At 32.7% G+C, this 23,875-nt stretch overlaps 1 protein-coding gene across 1 annotated transcript; it reads right to left on the reverse strand.

The window, feature by feature from the left end:
• Positions 1–344: 344 nt before the first annotated feature.
• On the reverse strand, positions 345–2,261 carry LOC139514171 (myb/SANT-like DNA-binding domain-containing protein 4). The gene is made up of 2 exons (XM_071302959.1): positions 1,820–2,261; positions 345–823 (listed from the first exon to the last, which is right to left on the reverse strand). The coding sequence occupies exons 1-2, from the start codon at positions 2,241–2,243 to the stop codon at positions 345–347; spliced, it is 903 nt and encodes a 300-aa protein (XP_071159060.1). The 5' UTR covers positions 2,244–2,261.
• Between the last annotated feature and the right edge of the window lie 21,614 nt (positions 2,262–23,875).

The following is a 23,875-nucleotide window of genomic DNA, read 5'->3' on the forward strand; positions in this document are numbered from 1 at the left end:
AATGATGATATTCCAGAGGAACAACCAATGATACAACCATACATTGGACAACAAGATGGTCGAGGAATAAGGAACCACTATGCAACAAATTTTTTCTCATAATAAAAAAATTAGTTGAGAATAACTTTCATACAAATTTTGTTTTAAACTTTCCTTATCATGATACTAGTAATCACCCTTCAGTTGTACATACATATACTGTAAATTCTGAAATTATTGAATGTATTTATTAAGGGGGACAGTCATTGTCCTTTCTGGAAATCTTTTAAGTGATAAACATGTTTTTAAAGTACACAGAACAGTAACAATTAACAAATAACAACATTAAAACAAAAAGCGGTTTTTTAAGAATCTTCAAAACAAGATGACATGGCGGCAAGGTATGCAACCTGAGAACCAGTAAGTGTTGGTGGAATGTTATCATCTTCATTCAATTTTCTGAGCAGTTGTATTTGAAGAGCAACCTTTTGTGACTGTTTTTTCTCCTTTTCTGTCTGCTCTTTTACTAGCCGGCGCTGTTCTGAGTAAAGTTCCATCTGCTCTTTACACACTTTGACCTGCATTTGGAAAACATCTTCTTGTGTTACACGTCTTCTTTTCTTAATATTATTAACACTGTGAACAGATATATTTTCTGCTGTCGACTCACTCCTTGCAGTTACAGGTCTACTGGCCGGTAGCTCAACATTAGTATTTAAAGGCAGGATGTTCGTTACCAATATCCGTGGAGATAAAGGTACTCTTGTAGGTGTTACAGCATTCACATCTGGTTGTTCAACAAAAGCATTTTCAATCTCAGCATCGTCGTCAGATTCCTCATTTGCTGAAAATATAAATGAGTTGTACATTTTGTCCCCAGAATGTTATATAAAAAAGTTAGCATTAATAAAAAAAAACATTCATTTTCATGAAAGATTGATTTTTCCTAAGTTTTCAATAGATATAATCATTTTTTTTCACTGAAATAAGAAACAAACTGAGAATTGTTATTTGGATGGAGAGTTGTCTCATTGGCACCAAGGATTTGTATATACAAATCCTTGTTGGCACTCACACCACATCTTCCTATATCTATGCAATTGTTTTTTTTTCTAACTTTTTTCAATGTCATTGTTTTTTCAATCTCAGTTTGTTTTTCGAATGTCATCTTCCAAAGGAAATGATGTTTACTCCTATTAACAGACTTAAACTGTTTTGGCATTGGGTACGATTTGACTGAGGTACGAGTTGTCGTAAACCCACTATAACCGACTGGTTGCCTCACGTTCGCAGAATTTAGTTACCAGGCAAAGACACATGGTTGAGGTTTTTGTTAAATAATTAGATGAAGATAGAAAAGTTCACGCTGAATGAATAAATGAATAAATGGTAAATTTTCATGAGCAGTATCTTATGTCAATGTGGTATACTTCCCTCCGTAGTTAATTTGAAAAACGTATCTGAACTGATATACGTCATTGCCGTGGCAGAGACATATTTAGGTCAACTTCCATCAATCATTCCGATTTTTGTTTCATTGATTCGTTAATATATAGCCTATATAGATTATCAAAATGTGGATAGTAAAGGTTAAAATTTTTACTGAGCTGTTTTATTTTTGTGTGCATTCTTTCCAGCACACACAGGTCATTAGCGCTGTAGTACATATCTATTATTAGATGCTATTTTTAGCCACGTATCAAAGGGAAATTCCCAGAAAGGGAGAGCAGACGATAGTCGGAGAAAGTCGGTATCATACATTTTTACGAGGAAATGTAAACTTAAAAAGATATCAGAGGTTGCTTTGAATATAATAAATAAAATAGGAACACAAATATACCTGCAGGATAGCATTCAAAGCTTGCAGTTTCAATTCCTCCATGAATACCGGAAAAACTTGTTGTATCCTGCAGCATGTTTACAACCCTTTCTACACTTGAGGATGGTTTCTTTGGGGCTGGGCCTCCACCAGTTTTGTTGATTTCCCTCCTATGGTCTGTGAAGACTGACTTGGCTTTTACTGTTAAGTTTCTCCACTTGTCCCTCACCTCCTTCTGAGTCCTGTTGGCAACACCAAGAGCATTAATTTTGTTGGTGATGTTATTCCATACTCTGTTTTTTTCCAGGTTTGTGGTACTGGTACTATGTTTTTCTTTTATAACAGCATAATTTTTTTCCACCTCTGTTTGCAGGATGTTTTCCTCCAACTGAGAAAAGTTAGTTTTCCTCAGTCTTGGCAGTTTCTTTGGGTTTGCATTCTCCATTTTGTATCAGCAGTTGGTAGGAAGTTTAGGTGCTTGCTCAAGTGCATTTAGGGCAAATTTGCATTATGGGAGTTACATGTAATCTTAGCTTAATCAAGTGATTAAAAGTTAATGCAGTGATTAGTTAATGCAATGATTAAAATATACTCAGCAACAGATTTTAATCATTGCGTTAGCTAATCAAATGATTAAGTATTTAACGATGCGTTAGAGTAAATCATTTGATTAGCTTAACGACAAGTCGAACAACAGACCCCAGAAAATTATGATAGGAGTGTGTGTGAAAAACTCAAATCGACTTAAAAGAGCAAGAATGATGCAGACAACAAGTTCATTGTTTTTCTAGAGATTAAAAGTATGCACACAAGAAACAAAGATATGTCCGATATTTTAGAAAATGTTTATAGAAATGAATTAATACACAAAATAAAAATTTCTATTAAGAAGTATCTGTTATATTTATTTTGTTTAGTCTGTCTGCAATCTAGATTTCAATTATTTACATGAAAATTGAAATTACAAATTTGTATTATAAAATTAAACTTGCAAAATAGAGCTGAACAAGCTCTCAAATAAAGATATGGATCCTTAAAGTAAAATTAACTGATTGGAAATCAGGGATTACATAAATAATCTTGATAATGAAAAGGCAATTTTTGTTTTAGATCATTGGACAACAACCCGATAACTTCAATACAAAACGGAGCTTTTCAACACTTATCAGCGCTCATAAATATGTAAGTATACATATGTACAAGATTCTATTTAATTTAAACAGTTTGCTGAATGTGATTTTGTTATTTTCGAAATTGTATATAAACACACAGCGCATTAGATGCTAGGTTTCTTTTTGTAATTTGGCAACAATGATTTCATAATTTTCTCTAAATAAATTATATTTTGATAAAAGAAAGTAAAGTTAAATCAGAAACCAGTTTCATGTTTTGAGACCAATCGAAGGTCTTTTCGTCATAACTTTTTTAAATCATTGATCTGAAGCTACTTCTAGCTTTCTCAAAGTTGCATCTGGTGTTGAAGCAAAGGTTTCTTCATATTGATTAAAACAAACGATTTGTTTGATTTTTCAACAAAATAAGGGAGACAATTTGCTTCTGTAGGTTAGTACAGTAGAATTTTCGGTCTCATATGATAATTTAATTCACAGTGACCTTTGAGAATATATAGTTTAAACATATTTATGCCTGCGACCAGATATCTAATTTGACAATTCTTGTTTTCGGAAGTCCCTTTAGGTTTTAAATGGTTGGTTAAGTTTATAAACGTATCTATTTCCTTATTCCTTTTCTTCGTGAAATATGAGCCGAAATTGCTATTTTCGGTTTACTCAAGGTCACTTTCAGGAAATTTTACTTTGCCATATGGTATTTTGACCCCCTGCGGTATATTGAACCCCCTACTCTAGACCTTTCATTTAAGAAAATGCTGGCAATTTTAACTCTTTTATGTAGTTAGAATACACTATAAGTAGTTTGTATGTATTAAACTTGCTGAAAAAGTTATTTTGAAATTTCACTTTGCCATGGTATTTTGACCCCCCTGCAGTATATTGAACCCCCTTCTCTAGGCCTTTAATTAAAAAAATTCTGGCAAATCTAACTCTTTTATGTAGTGAGAATACACCAATTAGTAGTTTGTATGTATTAAACTTGCTGGAAAAGTTATTTTGAAAATTTTACTTTGCCATGGTATTTTGACCTTCCTGCGGTATATTTAACCCACTACTCTAGACCTTTGATTTTAAAAAATCTGACAATTCTAACTATTTAATGTAGTGAGAATACACCAATAAGTAGTTTGTATGTATTAAACTTGCTAGAAAAGATATACGAATCTTTTACTTTGCCATGGTATTTTGACCCCCCTGCAGTATATTGAACCCCTTACTCTAGACCTTTAATTAAAAAAAATCTGGCAATTCTAACTCTTTTATGTAGTAAGAATACACCAAAACTACATTTTTTCTTTGCCATGGTATTTTGACTCCAGTGATATCTAGTTTTATACAAGTATCTTTATTAATCAGTCCACCACTTAGGGTCACTTATGCATGGTCCCTCAAAATGTGACGTCATAAAAAAAAATGTTGATTGCACCCTAAGGTGTTTATGTGTATACCTTTAGATAAGGTGTTAATGTGTATACCTTTTGATAAGGTGTTTATATGTATACCTTTAGATAAGGTGTTTATATGTATACCTTTAGATAAGGTGTTATTATGTATACCTTTTGATAAGGTGTTAATGTGTATACCTTTTGATAAGGTGTTTATTGTTGAAGTATCAAATAATGTTGAATCTAGATCTTTAATAAATGGGTTAAATTTGAGAGTAGTATGTTATTTATGTTTAAGACTTTTGATGAGAGTATAGAAAATTTTGTGTTTCATTATAATTACGACTGTAATATCTCAAAAACATATTATTTGTGACTGATTAATTTTTTTCGTTTTTTGATCCATGCCATACATATAATACAATAAAGTATAAAGTATAAAAAGTAAAAAAGCCTAACAATAAAATGGTAACCGAATAAATAATTAAACCAAGGATAACTATGCTTCTATTCTTACACAACTAAAAAAAGAGACTCCACAAAATATACAAACACAGTTGTGAAGGAAATGCACTTAATAGTGTAAAATTGTAGGTTGTGTGTTGAAAGAACGTGAGAATCTTTTTATGAAATTGAAAAAAATTGGGACAAGATTTATATTCATATTAAAGTCGGATTATACCAAGAGAGTAATCAATCACCAGTACATCATTTACAAGTCAAGAAACAAAGACAACAACCAGAAAAAACCAATCAGATTCAGTCCACGAAACATTACATTATATATCATTCAACTCTTTCAATCTTATCCTACCAGGTTTAGAAAATAAACAGATGTCTTCTATTTCGTCCTTAATTTTTTGGGAACGAAAGTTTTACATTTTAAACCATGGTTGAAATTGAAACTACGCATGTATGATAAAAAAGAACAAGAGAATTTTTGCTTAATAAATTCTAATTTCAAAAAGATAGCGAAATTTCTTTTCTTTTCTTTTATCTGTCGAAATGAATAAATGCAATTTTGAAGTAAATTTAAAGAGAAGATGCAGTATGATTGCCAATGAGACAACTCTCAACAAGAGACCACATGAGACGATACTTAACACCTATAGGACACCATATGGCCTTCAATAGTAAGCAAAGCCCTAGCGCATAGTCAGCTATAAAAGGCCCGAAAGTTTAAATGTAACATTTTTCAAACGAGAAAACTAATGGCCTAATTTATGTACAGTAAAAAATGAACGAAAAACAATGTTGCGGGGTTAAACATGCCTTTTTCAACTGATTTGTATATATATATATTTTACTGTTACACCACTGTTCGAAGTTAAGGGAGGGTTTGGATTCAGCATTTTTATCGGATGGATACAAATGGAAACACATATGAAACAGAATGGTCATGGCCAGATTGTTGTAAATCACAACACAATAAACCCTAAGTACAGATTTGAGAGTACTCCCAGTTATCCCTCAGGAAAGTTGACTTTGGATGAATTTGGTTATTTTAGATATTTTTTACAAATAGTTCTTCAACGGTTTCGGTACTTATACATCCTTGGATTTCACATGTTTGGCTTAGAGCGTTCCTGTTGAAGGTTAAACCAGAAAAGCGCTTTGGACGCATTAAATTATTTAAGGTGTTGTTTTCAATACTTTACTGACAGCTAGTTTAAAGCTAAAAACAGCTAATACACCCATAGTTTGTGATGGGGTTCAAGTTGCTTATTCTTTAGTTTTCTATGTTGTTTCATGTGTACTATTGTTTGTCTGTTTGTCTTTTTTAATTTTTAGCCATGGCGTTGTCAGTTTATTTTCGATTTATGAGTTTGACTGTCCCTCTGGAATCTTTCGTCTCTCTTTTAGAGTAAATAATCAAACCAGTTTGACTGTCCCTCTGGTAACTGTCGTCCCTCTTTTATACTCCTGTTCCAGGTTAGGGGAGGGTTGGCATCCCGCTTACATGTTTAACCCCGCCACATTCTGTATTCATGTGCCTTTCCCAAGTCAGGAGTCTGCAATTCAGTGGTGGCCGTTTGTTTATGTGTTACATATTTTTTTCGTCCTTTTTTTAACACTAATTAGGCCATTAGTTTTTTCGTTTGAATTGTTTAACATTGTCATTTCGGGGCCTTTTATAGCTGACTTTGCAATATGGGCTTTTCTCATTGTTGAAGGCCGTACGATGACCTATAGTTGTAAATGTTTGTGTCATTTGGGTTCTTGTGGAGAGTTGTCTCATTGGTAATCATACCACATCTTCTTTTTATATTTAAGTTTATTTTGTTAATTTTGCTAAAAGGAACCCAACCAGAAAATAACTTCTCCGTCTTTTGAACTATTCCTTACATCTTTGACATGTGGATGTATTTTCATTAGGTGTTGTGTTCTGCATTTGACCTCGAGGACGATAACTACAATTTTGACAAGAAACACTTTAACTGGTCATGAGTTTTTTCACAATTGGAAAGTTGAAATCGATGAAATCATCTCTTTTGTCTTAAATTTTTGTTTTCAACCGACCCTCATTGTCCATTTCTTGATGAAAGTAAATATAGGAAGATTTTTGGAGAAAGTGTTCGATGATGAAATTATGGTAATGGGTACCCCCTTAACTCAGTCTTAAACACGTATGCAAAAAAAGAACTATACGGGTATTACTCGATGTATTTTACTTCACTGGGGGGAGTTTAACTAGTTTGTTCATAGACCAGTTCATCTATAGACAGGAGATTTAGAATAAACTCATAAATGAAGTGTCCAGTTATGGTAATTAATCCGGTTAGAATATATAACAGCTATAAAAGGCCCCGATAAGAGTTTGCATTTACAATGAGCCTGTTTCTAATATTGTTTTGACTAGGTTTTTCATTTTCATTAATGCCAAAGAAACCATCAATAGAATTGATAAGTTGATGTTTTTGTAGGATGCTATTTTAAAATAGTGGAATGTTTAAGTTTATTTGTGGTTATGGAGATTTATACCAATTGTACTACATAGGGTCAACCGTACAGCTACATATGCAGGTTTATATATGCCATAGAGGATTGTTTGTCGTGGAGGAATCGCGCCCTTTTTTTGGAAACTCCATGCAATTCACATGTCTAAAAGTCTGAAAAGACCACTTTTTGTCTTAATTTGCATAAGTGTACTATCTAAATTTTGTCCGAACTGCAAAAACTGGCTTTTTTTACCTAAACTAATTTAATTCTTAAATTTGACAGCAATACACCAAACTTCATAACAACCTAAGATTCAGTAAGATTATTATATCACCAAGGTAGCTGTATAGTTTGATAAAAATCCAAGTTGATTTAAAAAAGTTATTAAAAGAAATAAAGTGTACTATCTCCATTTTGTCCGAATTGCAAATTCTAGCTTTTTTGACCTAGAGTAATTTAATTCTTCAATTTGACAGCATTACAACAAAAAACAAAATGACCTGAGATTCAGAAAGCTTAATATATATATAAAATAGCTGCATCAGTGCATAGTTTGATGAAAATCTAAGTTGATTTGAAAAAGTTATTAAAAGAACTAAACTGTTCTAACTCTATTTTGTCCAAACTGCAAATTTTTGCTTTTTTGAGCAAGATTAATTTAATTCTTAAATTTGACAGCAATACAACAAAAAAAAACAAAATGACCTGGGATTCAGTTTGCTTAATATTTTTTGAAATACTAAGGTTTTTGTACCTCAGGCATAGATTATCTATCTGTATTTGTCAAAACTTTTAGGAATTTTGGTCCTCAATACTCTTCAACTTCGTACTCTATTTGACCTTTTTAACTTTTTTGGATTCGAGCGTCACTGATGAGTCTTTTGTAGACTTAACGCGCGTCTGGCGTATTTACACAATTTAGTCCTGGTATATATGATGAGTTTATATATCTAAGATAGCTGCATAGTTTGATGAAAATCCAAGTTGATTTGAAAAAGTTATTAAAAAAATTAAAGTGTACTATCACTATTTTGTCCGAATTGCAAATCCTAGCTTTTTTTTTACCAAAATTAATTCAATTCTTAAATTTTACAGCAATACAACAAAAACAAAACGACCTGGGATTCAGTAAGCTTAATATATATCTAAGATAGCTGCATAGTTTGATGAAAATCAAAGTTAATTGACAAATTTATAACAAAAATTAAAGATACCTATCTGAATTTAAATAATAATTTATATTTTTACCTATTGTAAAATTAAATTCTTTCATTTCACAGCAATAAATCAAACTACCAAATAAGCTTGAATTTTGTAAGATCAATATTTAGTTAAGTTAGAAGGGCTGATTTACACCAGTCAAAACTAAATTTGAAGGTCAAGACTAGTCGAGACAGGTCGAGACTTGTTGAGACTGAGTCGAGACAGGTCGAAACAGGTCGAGCCTTGGTCAAGACCATTTCAGACTACACCAAGATCATCAAGTACTAAATCAAACAAATTAAGTTAAGTCGAGACCTAGTCGAGTACACTTAATTACAGTTAAGTACAGTCGAGACAATGTCGAGACTAGTCGAGTAAAATGTGTGCTCGATTTTACTGGTCGAGCACAAAAACTTGTCAATTCAGACTCTGAGCAGTTTGAAGTGATATCCGCCTGGGACAAAAACATTATTATTATCAAGAATTATACATAGTTTTGCAAACAGTAAATTTTATAAAATGACTATATAATAGATATACATGATTAAACTGAAGTGGTGACTATATGTAGCGTAGTATAAAAACAAATACATTACAAAATCACAGCCCTGTAAGCCATTATAATGCAACGCCCAAAGTGACGTCACATTTAAATTTCTAAAACGTGTTCCGAAAATTAAGAAAGAATTTGGATGAAATTCAAGATTAGATTTGCATGACTTATCTAACTTATATTAATAACAGTAACCTAATTTCCTTTTCCATGCATACTATTCAATGTTAACATGGTAATGCTAATTATTGTACAAAAATGTGGTTTTTATTAATGGTAAAGTAATATTGTACCCTCATTCTTCTTGATTAACAGAAGCAAATTCTGTTATGTCATATACATGTTACAATATATGCTTGGTATTACACATGGACAGGATGTTCCGCATAATATTAAGGTATTCAACATCCAAGCGTACACACAACTGTCATATGGAAAATTACTGATTTACCTGTAATCAGCTGTACAACTTATTAGTTGACTGACCATGCCACTACAATTTAAAAAGTTTGTTGAAAGATAAAAACGAGAAATATCATTAGAATTTAAAAAAAAATGAATTAAAATGAATTTTCTTCATAAAAATCATGTAGTGAAATATTTTAAACAAATTGAATAATTTCCCAAAGATTAAAATAAAATTATTATCTACTCCTTGAATAATATAAAACTTTATTTTAAAGGTTCCCATCAATGATAGAAAGTCATAAACAGTGCAGAATGGGTCTGTACACATTTTAGGCTAACTATATTCTGTTGAGATTGTGTCTTTAAGAACGTCAATAATGTGTCGAGATATATTCAGACAGTTTTAAGACTGTCAAGAATATGTTAAGACATATTCAGACATTATTTAGAATGTCAATAAAATTAAGAATGGAAATTGGGAATGTGTCAAAGAGAAAACAACCCGAAAATAGAACAGACAACAGCAGAAGTTCACTAACAGGTCTTCAATGCAGCGAGAATTCTCGCACCCGGAGGCGTCCTTCAGCTGGTCCCTAAACAAATATATATATACTAGTTCAATTAAAATGAATGCCATGCACAGGCAAAATTTGCTCACGTGAATTTCACATGAATCTGACATGAAATTCGGGTGAAAAATTGCACGTGAGATTCACCTCAAACGCGCTTATACTTGAAATTCACGTGAAAATGTTCATGTGATTTTCACGGGAATTGAGATTCACATGATTCTCATGTGAAAAATTTCACATGAATTTCACGTGAACTTTTCCGAAAAAAAACTTGGTATTTTTCATGCTTGTACCTTAATTTGAAAGTTTACATGTTGTTTGAATTACTTTATTTTAAAATTTCATGTGAATTTCACGTGAATAAAATTCATGTGAATTTCACGTGAATAAAATGCATGTGATTTTCACGTGAAATTCACGTGAGTTCCACATGAATTCCAGATGATACAGGAAGTGTCGGAAAATTTGAAGACAATGTCCATTCTGTGAAGACGCGTGTTAAAAAAAACCAAGAACCTTATTAGACAAATTCATATCATGTTAAGTAATTTTAAAGATAATTTAGACAAAAAAAGAATGTCGAGTAAAAATTGAAGCAAATTCAGACAAAAATTGGTCTTTTCAGACTTTTTGACTTTTGTAGTGATGGTTAATGTAGTTTTTCATTGTATTACTATAAAAGTTTGCTTGCAGAATCCCGCACACGATTTGTTATCCTCGCTGACATTAAGACTAAATAGGCTGCTTAATTAATGATTTGACCGTACAACTAAGTTGGCGTATGGTTTCTCTACATGAAACTCATTTTTTTGTTTTAATTATCTAAAGTTAACATGTTATTTTGATCGTGAACATTTTGAAATTGATTTAAATTTATGTATGATTTGAGTTTTTTGGTACAAATTAAACTCTGGAATGATTTCCTTCAAACTCTAAGAAAGATTTTTGTAAAATTATTTACTTATTTCTTTTAAAAATCAATATCAAGAAATTAAAACAATTTGATAAAATTGTGATAGGATTGCTTACCTTTATTAGTAGATACTAAAGCATCTATAAGTGTTTGAGTCAAGGAAGTATGTATTAAGTTCAGTCAGCCTGCCTTATGACACATAGGTCCTGTCTTTTAGTCCCAGTGGGGACATGCAATTTTGTACAGAAATTTATGCTTTCCGGTTACAATTGGCGCCCACCAAAAAAAAAAAACAACGGTTGTTAGAAATGAATTTTTATGCCCCATCTACGATAGTAGAGGGGCATTATGATTTCTGGTCTGTGCGTCCTTCCGTCCGTCTGTTCGTTCGTCCGTCGTACCGTTCGTCTGTCCGTCCGTTCGTCAGGTTAAAGTTTTTGGTCAAGGTAGTTTTTGATGAAGCTGAAGTCCAATGAACTTGAAACTTAGTACACATGTTCCTAATGATATGATCTTTCTTATTTTAAAACAAAATTAAACTTTTGACCCCATTTTCATGGTCCACTGAACATAGAAATTAAAAGTGCGAGTTTCAGGTTAAAGTGTTTGGTCAAGGTAGTTTTTGATGAAGCTGAAGTCCCATCAACATGAAACTTAGTACACATGTTCCCTTTTGATTGATCTTTTTACTTTTAAGGCCAAATTAGATTTTTTACCCAATTTCACGGTCCATTGAACATGGAAAATGATAACGCGAGTGGGGCATCCGTGTACTTTGGACACATTCTTGTTTCTAGATAAAATTGTAAGAATCATCATGGAATGACGATTCTTAAGGTAGAGGATGTGATACTTGAGTGCTTCCCTTTATTAGTAGATACTTAGCCGTAAGCGATAAAGCTAAGTAAGTAACTCTTTAATTTAATCGGTGCACGCACTGCCTAAGAATAATGAGGTCCCGTGATCAAGCAATTTTGTACATAAATGCATGGTAACAAAATAAATAAAAAGAAACTTTGCAGTGAAACTTTTATTCTAGGGTTAAAAAAATCGTTAAACGATCAGAAATCTGCAGTCTCTGGTGTCTTGGCTTCATCTCGTGGTGGGACTAGTGCCGATGGTTTCAATAAAAGCTATTTGTTTTTTCGTTTTTTACAAAAGACCGTATAAGTATCCATAAAAATATGAAATATCTATAGAAAATCTTTCCATAAAAAGCCAAAGGTGGGCAGCCAATATCATATATATCGAAAATAAGCTGACAACGCCATAGCTAAAAAATGAAAAGACAAAGAGAAAAAAATATAACATACAAAGCTAAAGATTAAGCAAAACGAACCCAACCAAAAATAGGGGTGATCTCAACAACTTATCTGGAACGGAAAGCAGATCTTACTCCGCATGTGGCACCCGTCGTGTTGCTCATGTTATAACAAACCTGGTAAACAATCTAATTCGGTAGGTCACATTCGTGAAAAGGGAACTGGATTATAGTTACGACATAAGGAACGTATCCGATATCATCTGTAAAACGGATATTCCTTAACGGTCAACCAACTCGTGATCGCGTCCGTAAAATATACGAAGCAATGATTTCAACGTCACCATTCGTAAGTCTTAGTTTAACTGTTTCCTTGTGAGCATCAACCTTCAAGGAAATCATGATAGGAACTACAAGCACGAGAATATCGTATCTATTAAGAGAAATATACTCCGTATACAGGCACTGTTGGAATGTTGCTACATAGAAATGGACTGTGCACAGTAAGGAAGCTTAAATCATCTCTTTCGTCGTAAAGTTTTGTTTTCAAATTACCCTTATTGTCAATTTCTAAATGTATGTAATTATAGGAACCTGTAATTCAATGGTTGCCGTTTGTTTATGTGTTACAAATTTTTTTTTAGTTGATTTTTTTTATATAGAGAAGGCCGTTAGCTTTCTCGTTAGAATTGTTTTACATTGTCACTTCGGGGCCTTTTATAGCTGAATATGTGGTATAGGCTTTGCTCATTGTTGAAGGCCGTACGGTGATCTATAGTTGTTATTTTTTGTGTCAGTTTGGAGAGTTGTCTTATTAGCAATCATACCACATCTTCTTTTTTTTTTATATTAACTGTATCTGATGTATTCTTAGTATCTAAATTAATGAGTTTGATGCATTCAACATAGTCAACAAATGTTGAATTATTTAGTGAGAGAACGTTCATCTATATAGCGGAAAGTGAAGTTAAGGGATATTGATTACTCCTTATCTTTCTACCTTAGACGTTCCTGTACGGAGTCAGTCTTTTTATAATTAAAGGAACAAGTCCGCGAGAAGACGGGCACAATTGGTTACCATGGGAATGCCGACAGTCTGTCGAAAAAAACGTCCTCTAAACGTAACAAATATGTTATCAATAAAAAACATCTTCATAATGTTATTTTCAGAGAACTGTTATGAAACAAAGCAATATCTTTTTTTTCAGTTTTTTCTATTAGTTTGGAATTGGGAAGTGTAGACAATTTCAAATGTTTAAATACTATTCCAAGATGAAAGAGACTTATATTGTATGTACTCTAACAGATCTATGGATTTTTTTGGTATCCACATCTGATTCATGCAACTTCTAGTCTCTAGTTGTCTATGTTGTGGAATGCGTCATATTACATGTCTGGTTGTCTTTTTATCCTTAGCCATGGCGTTGTCAGTTTATTTTCGATCTATGAGTTTGGCTGTCCCTTTGGTATATTTTGCCCCTCTTTTCAAGAATAGACAGTTTCACAATAACTTTGACGCCCGGCTTTGCAAAAAATTCTTTGCTAGATGAAAAAATATATGATAATAATTTAGAAAGAGTTTTTTTGGAGTACTTGGAAGACCCAGCAATATACCAGTGTTTGTAAGGACACTTACAATGTATGTAGTTTAAAAAGAATAATCCTGGTATCTATAATGAGTTTATTATGTATCAAATACAGTTTTGGAAGATTTAGTTCTTCACGTTAGATAGATAAAAAGTTACTTGTTTGTCCAAAATTCGGTGAGTTCTATGGTATAAAAAAAATATAAAAAGTTACACAAAATTGTTTCGTTCCGTCTCGATTGTTAGTGTCACGATTAAATCGAGAATCTGTCAGCCACTAAAATAAAAAAATCGTACGAGATTTTAGGAGAGTGACGAGACATTTGAGATTGATCATGTACAGAGAGTTATCACTTTTTATTCCAATTCCAATGCTTCCACCATAAGGCCAAGTTTAAGCTGGCATATAAGTTTTTGTTTAATTTGCACAGATTAATCTTTATTCAAATGGAGAAATACTTTGGCTTTAAGCGTTCCTGATGAAGGTGGGTCCAGAAAAACGCTTCGGACGCAGGAATTTTAAACGTGTTGTTTTCAATTTTTACATCACTGGGTCGATACCTCTGCTGGTGGACTATCAGTCCCCGAGGGTATCATCAACTAAGTAGTCAGTGCTTCGGTACTGACACGATTTGACACAATTTTATTAAAATTTCTGATAATAAATTTGGAGATTATTATCAAGCTAAGGTTTTAACTCACTCAGGCAAAGTTGGCTTTAGGTGAATTTGGCTATTTTATTTTAGGTATTTTTTGACAAATAGCTCTTCAACAATTTTTGGTACTTATGCATCTTCGGATTTCAAATGTTTGGCTTTGAGCGTTCTTGATGAAGCTGGGTCAAGAAAAGCGCTTCTGACGCAGGAAGTTATTAAACGTGTTGTTTTCAATCTTTATAGCATCAGTAAAGTTTAATCCTGTGCAGTATTATAGGAAAAAATGCACATTACATTTCATTGCATATAAGAAAATAACCATTACTGGGAGTTAACCCTTAAATTTTCACCTCTGTTTAACTATTTTTCGAACTAAAGCTTATGGAAACACCAAAAAATAAAATAAAGGTGCTTTGAAACACGCAAGATATATGTTTAAATATTCATTACTTATAACTGTCAAATTCAAGGGAATATTTGAAAAGTATACATCCGGATGTTACGTACTATGCAAGCTATGATTTGGTTGTATTACATCTTAAATAAGTTAACTTTGATTTGACAATTCAGATTGAATACAACCTGATCTCAAGTCAGCATTTGGCTGATCTGCTAAACATTATAACATAAACTGTTCCAATTGTTTTGCACCAGATCCGCATTTCCACAATCAATGTCCCTTCAGCGATGCTTAAGGCAAACATACTTGTAAGTCCATAGCTTATTAAAAGGATGAAGAGCTATAACTCGGTCAAGGGATAAGAGCTTTGCAATACATTCCTACATTTTAAATAATTCAAACAAATTTTAACCATACACTTAATCCGTATTGGTATACCTGTACCGAAGTACTGGTAACTGGGAAAGTGATACTCTCACGTTAATCAGCATGTAACCAAGACCCTGTAGGTCGATTTATATAATATTATTAAATGTCTTTTTTTCATGATAAAAATAAATTATAAAGTAAATACATTTTCAAATAAAGAATCCTAAAACTTTGCTTGACATACAAAATGTTTGGTGATCTGCCTTTTTAAAATTGAAAACGGTTTTGCTTACAATGCTATCGGGCATTGAATATATCTTTCAATAAATATATAAAATTCTCAAAGTCGTATTTACATGTGTTGTATATATAATGTTGTAAGTTCTAAACAGTTTTAAAATGTAACGTAAATCTTAAAAGCTTGATTATCTGATAAAATCAGCAACAATGGTAATAACGAATAGTTCTTAGATTGAATAAACTAATCACAATGAATGAACGCAACATTGGTGTACCGCCACTAGTATTTGTCATAAGCATTTTTTTTTCAATTTATCATAAATATTAAAAAATGTTAATGCTCCAATGGGGTGCACTTTCCAACTCAATTTCAAATATTGAAAAATGGGAGGATTTGTTTTCCGTTTACATTATTTGAATTGAAGTAAAACAATGCATAGTTTTCATTTGTATGTAAACAAAAATGTATCATACAAATGACAGCAGTGTTGGAACACCATCAATTACAACACCTTTCACAGCATTTAAGACTGCCTGCATAACCTATGTTTATTCAACATATTGACTCGTGAAAAAAAAAATCAGACGTATAGGCTTTAGGCTGGCTCCTATTACGAACTATCATGGATTAAACGACTTCAAACAGCTTATCCCTTGGGTCTAAATGACAATATATTTGGACAAGGGAACATATCTACCACTTCTTCTATTGATATCATGAATATTATTGATAAAAAACAACGAAATAATAGGTCTCATGGGAAACGTATCAATCGAAATCAACGAGTTAAACATCGTATAAATTATACACTTGGTAATCTAACTATATTTAAAAACAATGGTAGGCATCAATTATTATGTAAACTGGGTCAAATACCCATTAGTAAATTACACGATATTTTCAAAGAGTGTGACACGATCTCATTCTTCAGCCCACTGTATGAATATTCTCGATTAGTTGTAACTTTTTGCCACCGTAGGCTGTTCCCGCGTATCGACAAACCTGAAGATGATAAACATCATTTTCTGAAAATTAAATATAATTAGCAGAGGTATTGATTTTATCAACGTATCTAGTATATTTAATGACTCTACCGTTCAACAATTTATACCTCCCTATTTTGTGAATATAGAACCACCTATAATTTCATACACATACAAAAAAACCAGCAGAAGTTTAATTTGTAATTATACGTCGGTTACATCGGACGTTAATATAGATATTAATACTCCCTTAACTTGAAACTGTGAATCGTCGAAGTTTAGATATGTTCCCTATGGCCATGTTATTACAGGGGACCTCAGTATCGTCCAGGACATGAGGTTAGAAACTTTTTGAGTAAATGACAAAAATATCGTCCTCCATCTAAAAAATTTGATTAAAAATCTCTTGATTCTTATTTAAATAAATGTATGAATGTGGTAGATAAGAGAATATCACATTTTGAAAATAATTTAGAAGTAAATAATAGAGTACATAATACACCTATTTCCAGAATAAGAAATAAACTTCAAGAACTTTCAAAGCGGTTTGTGTTTGTACCGGCCGACAAAGCATCCAACAATGTGGTGGTGGTATGCTGTAAATACTGCACGGACGTTTGTAAGAAAGAAATTTTAAATTCATCTACATTCAAGTCCATCAGCTCCTCAGAGAGTCATATAGTACACAAACATACCACAACCACATCAAAGCTTAAGGCTTCTTCTGAACATTTGAAGGTCCCTACTATGTATTGACTACCTAAACTACACAAAAAAGCATTTAAATATCGTTTCATCTCGGCCTCTAGTAAGTGTTCTACAACTAATCTTTCGGTGCTCTTAACTAGTTCATTAACTACTATTAAAGAGCTTATAATAAACTATTGTAATAAAATATATAAATATAGTGTTATAAACCATTTGTGGAGTGAAAAAAATTCTATGGATGTTTTAGATAAATTACGTGCTTTTGATGGTCCTTTTAATTCTGTTGACAGTTTTGATTTTTCTACTCTTTACACTACACTTCCATAATATCTTATTAAACAAAAGTTTGGTAAAGATGAATGCAAATACTCATTTAAAGCCTTCTTCTCTAATGGGAAACGTAAATATGCTAGATATACTTACTGGAGGTGTGATGAGATGATTAAAGCTGTTAATTTTCTCCTTGATAATATTTATGTTTCGGCAACAAAGTTTATCGACAGGTTGTAGGTATTCCCATGATCACTTATTGTGCCCCTTAAATAGCAGACTTGTTTTTGTACTGTTACGAATCGCAGTTTATGACTAATCTCAGTAAAGACCAGTCGAAATTGCATTTAATTGATAAATTCAACAACATTTACCGTTATCTTGATGATATTTTTTCGTTAAATAATAAAGAATTTTCTCAATATACTGCTGAAATTTACCCCAAGGAAGTTACTTTAAATAAATCAAATTTATTCGGTAATAACTGTCCTTTCCTGGATTTAGATATTTCGGTTCTAAACGGGTTAAACGGGGAACTCCACACTAAAATTTACGACAAAAGAGACGATTTTTCGTTCATTATTGTTAATTTTCCATTTTTAGATGTGATGTTCCTTTGGCACAATCTTACGGTGTTTATATTTCACAACTCGTTCGCTGTGCCCGTGTCTATTGTGACGTTTTTGATTTCAACGAACGCAATCTTTGTATTACTGATAAATTATTAAACCAGGGATATCGTTACCATAAATTACTTAAAACCTTTACTAAATCTTTCTATAGATATACATATTTGGTTTTGAAGTTTGGTTGTACCTGTAGAAAACTTATTTCAAACGGGATAGCACATCCTCATTTTACGGAAATGTTGTTAAGCGTGCCCGGAAATTTAGAAATGATCCATGTAAACTTGTCGCTCCTTTAAATAAACTTATTCTAAAAGGTTACATATTCAACACTGTAATAAGATCATTGAATATTGTTTTATTGGTATAAATATTGATTTTGTTATCAGAAAATTAAAAGCTAACAAAATATTACTAGTATGTTATCTACATATACATATTCATGATCTGTCGATACCTGTAACTTGGCATTGCACAAGGTCATGTTTTTCTCTGGCTGTTTATGACGTCTTTATGCTAAATTTATTGAATGTTGGATGTGTACGGATTGATAGTTTAGTCTTAGATGCATGATTTTTTTATTAGTTGTTAGTGGCTTTGAACTAGCTGTCAGATAACTGCGAGTACTCTTAGATCTGTTCATTGTGTCTTTATACGTCGGGATGTATTAGTACCCGGCCACGTCCACTTGCATGTTTGTCCATCTGATGAGTTAAGCCTTTTTCAACTGATTTTTATAGTTCGTTCTTATGTTGTACTGTTATACCATTGTCCCAGGTTAGGGGGAAGGTTGGGATCCCGCTTACATGTTTAACCCCGCCACATTATTTATGTATGTGCCTGTCCCAAGTCAGGAGCCTGTAATTCAGTAGTTGTCGTTTGTTTATGTGTTACATGCTTGTTTTTCCTTAATGTTTTTTTATATAAATAAGGCCGTTAGTTTTCTCGTTTGAATAATTTTACATTGTCTTATCGGGGCATTTTATAACTGACTATGCGCTATGGGCTTTGCTCATTGTTGAAGGACGTACGGTGACCTATAGTTGTTAATGTCTGTGTCATTTTTGTCTCTTGTGAACAGTTGTCTCATTGGCAATCATACCATATCTTCTTTTTGAATATTATCTGACCTCAACAACCAAAAAGACGATTTGCTCCTTATCATATAAAATTACACAGCTGCATAATTAACCACTGATTTTTCTTATGTCAGGATTGATTATGTAATATTAGAACAGAATGACTAAAAATGTTTTCCGCAACGATTTAGAGTGCAAACAATCCTCTTTTAATTCAAAATATTGACTCGCAACAACATTTCAGTAGTTTTTATACCTTAGACTTATTAATATAACAAAAATATTTGACAATATCAACAAAAAACTTACCATATTTGCACCTTATTATGTAAATTTTTATGACATGATACAAAGACAGCAATATCAGAACACAATGCTTACAAACTCAAAGGTTCCTGGTTCGATCACCGTGCAGGGGAGAAAATTTCAGGCTCCCCTTAACACCATTTGTGAGTATGGTCTTGATGAACGTCGGAAGGGACAATCAATGGCTGACCCATGTTGAGGGAGAGCAGTTTCTCTTGCACGTAAAATACACCCTTATAGATTTCGAAAAAGAGCAGGCTCGTGCCGATACAAGGCAGCACTCGCACCCTAAAAGTGGAGAGGGGTCAATTTAAGTTGCAATAATTTATAACTTGTTTCCCAATCCACAGGATGGATTGTATAATACAAATGACAGCAACATTGGAACACCATTACTCCAAAATCTTGTCTCCATCAGTTCAGGGTACCAGCATGTCCTCTTTTTATTCAAAATATTGACATGTCACACACAATCAGTACTTCTAAAACCTCCAGCTGGCTCATATAAAAAAAAAATTGTCTGCAACCGACAGGGACCTTTTTTGTTCTTCATCAGATTTATGATAAACATGATACAAGCATGATAAAAAAATTGAAATTACAAAAAAAACCCCACATATTTAGAGAATCAGCGTGACAGAATCTATCATATGAGACTGGAAGGGACATTTACTTAACCGCAAGTAGCGCAAAATCTCTCTGACTTCCCACAAAAATATAAAGAGAAAATATTTATTTTATATCATATCAGTATGTGGAAACTTATCATAAGATGCCAATTAAAACTTAAAGTAAACCGGGTGAAGTTTTTTTTTATCAATTAGTAAGAAAATTGACGTGGAAAGATCTTCAGAGAACCTTTCAGGGAAATTTAATTTACTTTTATATTCGTGTCCTGAAAATTGAAATTTTAAGTCCAAATAAAGAGATATTAAAACGTGCCAAAAATTAAAAAAGAATATCCTGTATGAAATAATTTCAGATTTAACATGACATATTTCATATCGCATGTATTATCTATTTTTTAGTTTTCTATGTTGTGTCATGTGTACTATCGTTTGTCTGTTTGTCTTTTTCTTTTTTAGCCATGGCGTGGTCAGTTTATTTTAGATTCATGAGTTTGACTGTCCCTTTGGTATCTTTCGTCCCTCTTTTATCAGCCCTAGGTTAAATATCAGCACAACAGCTGCTTGACCGAGGGCTAATAATACATGCGGTATGAAAAATTACATCTTATGATCTTTTTATCGTATACCTAAACAATAGAAAATAATAGATTCATATATTGATCCTTTTACGTGGTTCCCAAATAGAAGTCCAAAGAGTGAAAAGTTCACTGACGTCGGACCCCAAATTTAATACATTCGATATGAAATCTTTCTATCATACGCCTCAACAGAGACGAACAAGATTTAGATATGGACGAATCGACAAAAACATGCAAAATAAACACTGTTTGAAAAGGTCAACATTTTTAAAGTAACTTTCTAAATTCTGTTTGAAACTTTTCAAAATGCATTTATTTAATAAGTTGTTTGTTTGTTTGCTTGTTTTTTTATTATTATTATTATTTTGCATTATATACTTTCCAGTATCGAAATAATTGTTTTGTACACTACTTTATAATGTTTTTAACTGAAAACGTAGCATTGAGGTGTATTTTACGGAATTTGCCGAATATTATCGGAGTGCCATGCGATAACGTTACGGAGAGGCATGTGGTAACAATCGAAACATGTGATAAAATTTTCATATCAGTATTTGTTATTTACAGAATAGTGACGAACCAACCAGTTACTACAATACATCACGGATCGTTTCAAGATTTATCGGTACTCAGACGTCTGTATGTATATATTCTCTGGACTAATTGAAACCGTATTGAATTTGAATAAGATTGTTGAGCTTGTTTTATGTTTACATATTTGAGTAATTATGAAATGGAAGAAGCGATATTTCCCAGTAAACAAACAAATGAAAAACAATTGGGATGTAGATGTTTTATTAACTACAAATGTATATTTTCAAAATTGCGTAACATTTTTTAAAGTAACTTAAGGAGTAGCATGTTGTGTAATGTAAGATCAGGGTAAACTAAAGAAAAAGTAAAGAAATAATTAGTTTATAACTATAGGAATTTTAGCATCGAATCTTCAAATACTTACCCAATTTTTTAATTCTTTTATCTAGTGAGATATGAACTGGTAAATGTTGCAATTTAAATCTCAATTAACTCTGACAAGTTGGTGTATTGCTGAGTGAAAAAAAGGAAAGACATAAGTGAAATATTTTGGCACTTAAAATAAGTTGTTGTTGATCTTAACATTGTATTACCTCATATATATAAAAACAAATTTATCATATGTCATTTAATATGGTAATATTCTTTACAAAACACACACATGTTGTCATTCACCTCAAAAACTGAACAATTTATTCTAAAACCAGTTCTTGGCATGAAACCGGTTATTTTCTTCTCATAAATTGTATGACCACTAAAGGTGAATAAACTCATTATAGATACCAGGACTAAATTTTGTATATACGCCAGACGCGCGTTTCGTCTACAAAAGACTCATCAGTGACGCCCGAATCGAAAAAAGTTAAAAAGGCCAAATAAAGTACGAAGTTGAAGAGCATTATGGACCAAAATTCCTAAAAGTTTCGCCAAATACAGTTAATGGTAATCTATGCCTGTGTATTAGAAAAGCCTTAGTATTTAAAAAATTCAAAATTTTGTAAACAGGTAATTTATAAATATAACCATATCAATGATAATTCATGTCAGCACAAAAAAGTGCTGACTGCTGGGCTGGTGATACCCTCGGGGAAATAAATCTCCACCAGCAGTGGCATCGACCCAGTGGTTGTAAACAAACTCACCATAGATACCAGGACTAACTTTTGTATATACGCAAGACGCGCGTTTCGTCTACAAAAGACTAATCAGAGACGCTCGAATCCAAAAAGGCTAACAAGGCCAAATAAAGTAAGTTGAAGAGCATTATGGACGAAAATTCCTAAAAGTGTTGCCAAATACAGCTAAGGTAATCTATGCCTGAGGAAGAAAAGCCTTAGTATTTAAAAAAATCAAAATTTTGTAAACAGGTTATTTATTAATATAACCATATCAATGATAATTCATGTCAGCACAAAAATGTGCTGACTACTGCGCTGGTGATACCCTCGGGGAAATAAATCTCCACCAGCAGTGGCATCGACCCAGTGGTTGTAAATAAACTCATCATAGATTCCAGGACTAAATTTTGTATATACGCCAGACGCGCGTTTCGTCTACAAAAGACTCATCAGTGACGCTCGAATCGAAAAAAGTTAAAAAGGCCAAATAAAGTACGAAGTTGAAGAGCATTATGGACCAAAATTCCAAAAAGTGTTGCCAAATACAGTTAAGGTAATCTATGCCTGAGGTAGAAAAGCCTTAGTATTTAAAAAATTCAAAATTTTGTAAACAGGTTATTTATAAATATAACCATATCAATGATAATTCATGTCAGCACAAAAAAGTGCTGACTACTGGGCTGGTGATACCCTCGGGAAAATAAATCTCCACCAGCAGTGGCATCGACCCAGAGGTTGTAAACAAACTCACCATAGATACCAGGACTAAATTTTGTATATACGCCAGACGCGCGTTTTGTCTACAAAAGACTCATCAGTGACGCTCGAATCGAAAAAAGTTAAAAAGGCCAAATAAAGTACGAAGTTGAAGAGCATTATGAACCAAAATTCCTAAAAGTGTTGCCAAATACAGTTAAGGTAATCTATGCCTGAGGTAGAAAAGCCTTAGTATCTAAAAAAATCAAAATTTTGTAAACAGGTAATTTATAAATATAACCATATCAATGATAATTCATGTAAGCACAAAAAAGTGCTGACTGCTGGGCTGGTGATACCCTCGGGGAAATTAATCTCCACCAGCAGTGGCATCGACCCAGTGGTTGTAAACAAACTCACCATAGATACCAGGACTAACTTTTGTATATACGCAAGACGCGCGTTTCGTCTACAAAAGACTAATCAGAGACGCTCGAATCCAAAAAGGCTAACAAGGCCAAATAAAGTAAGTTGAAGAGCATTATGGACGAAAATTCCTAAAAGTGTTGCCAAATACAGCTAAGGTAATCTATGCCTGAGGAAGAAAAGCCTTAGTATTTAAAAAAATCAAAATTTTGTAAACAGGTTATTTATTAATATAACCATATCAATGATAATTCATGTCAGCACAAAAATGTGCTGACTACTGCGCTGGTGATACCCTCGGGGAAATAAATCTCCACCAGCAGTGGCATCGACCCAGTGGTTGTAAATAAACTCATCATAGATTCCAGGACTAAATTTTGTATATACGCCAGACGCGCGTTTCGTCTACAAAAGACTCATCAGTGACGCTCGAATCGAAAAAAGTTAAAAAGGCCAAATAAAGTACGAAGTTGAAGAGCATTATGGACCAAAATTCCAAAAAGT

Source organism: Mytilus edulis, chromosome 3 (genome assembly GCF_963676685.1).
Source record: "Mytilus edulis chromosome 3, xbMytEdul2.2, whole genome shotgun sequence".
Lineage (NCBI taxonomy): Eukaryota > Metazoa > Mollusca > Bivalvia > Mytilida > Mytilidae > Mytilus > Mytilus edulis.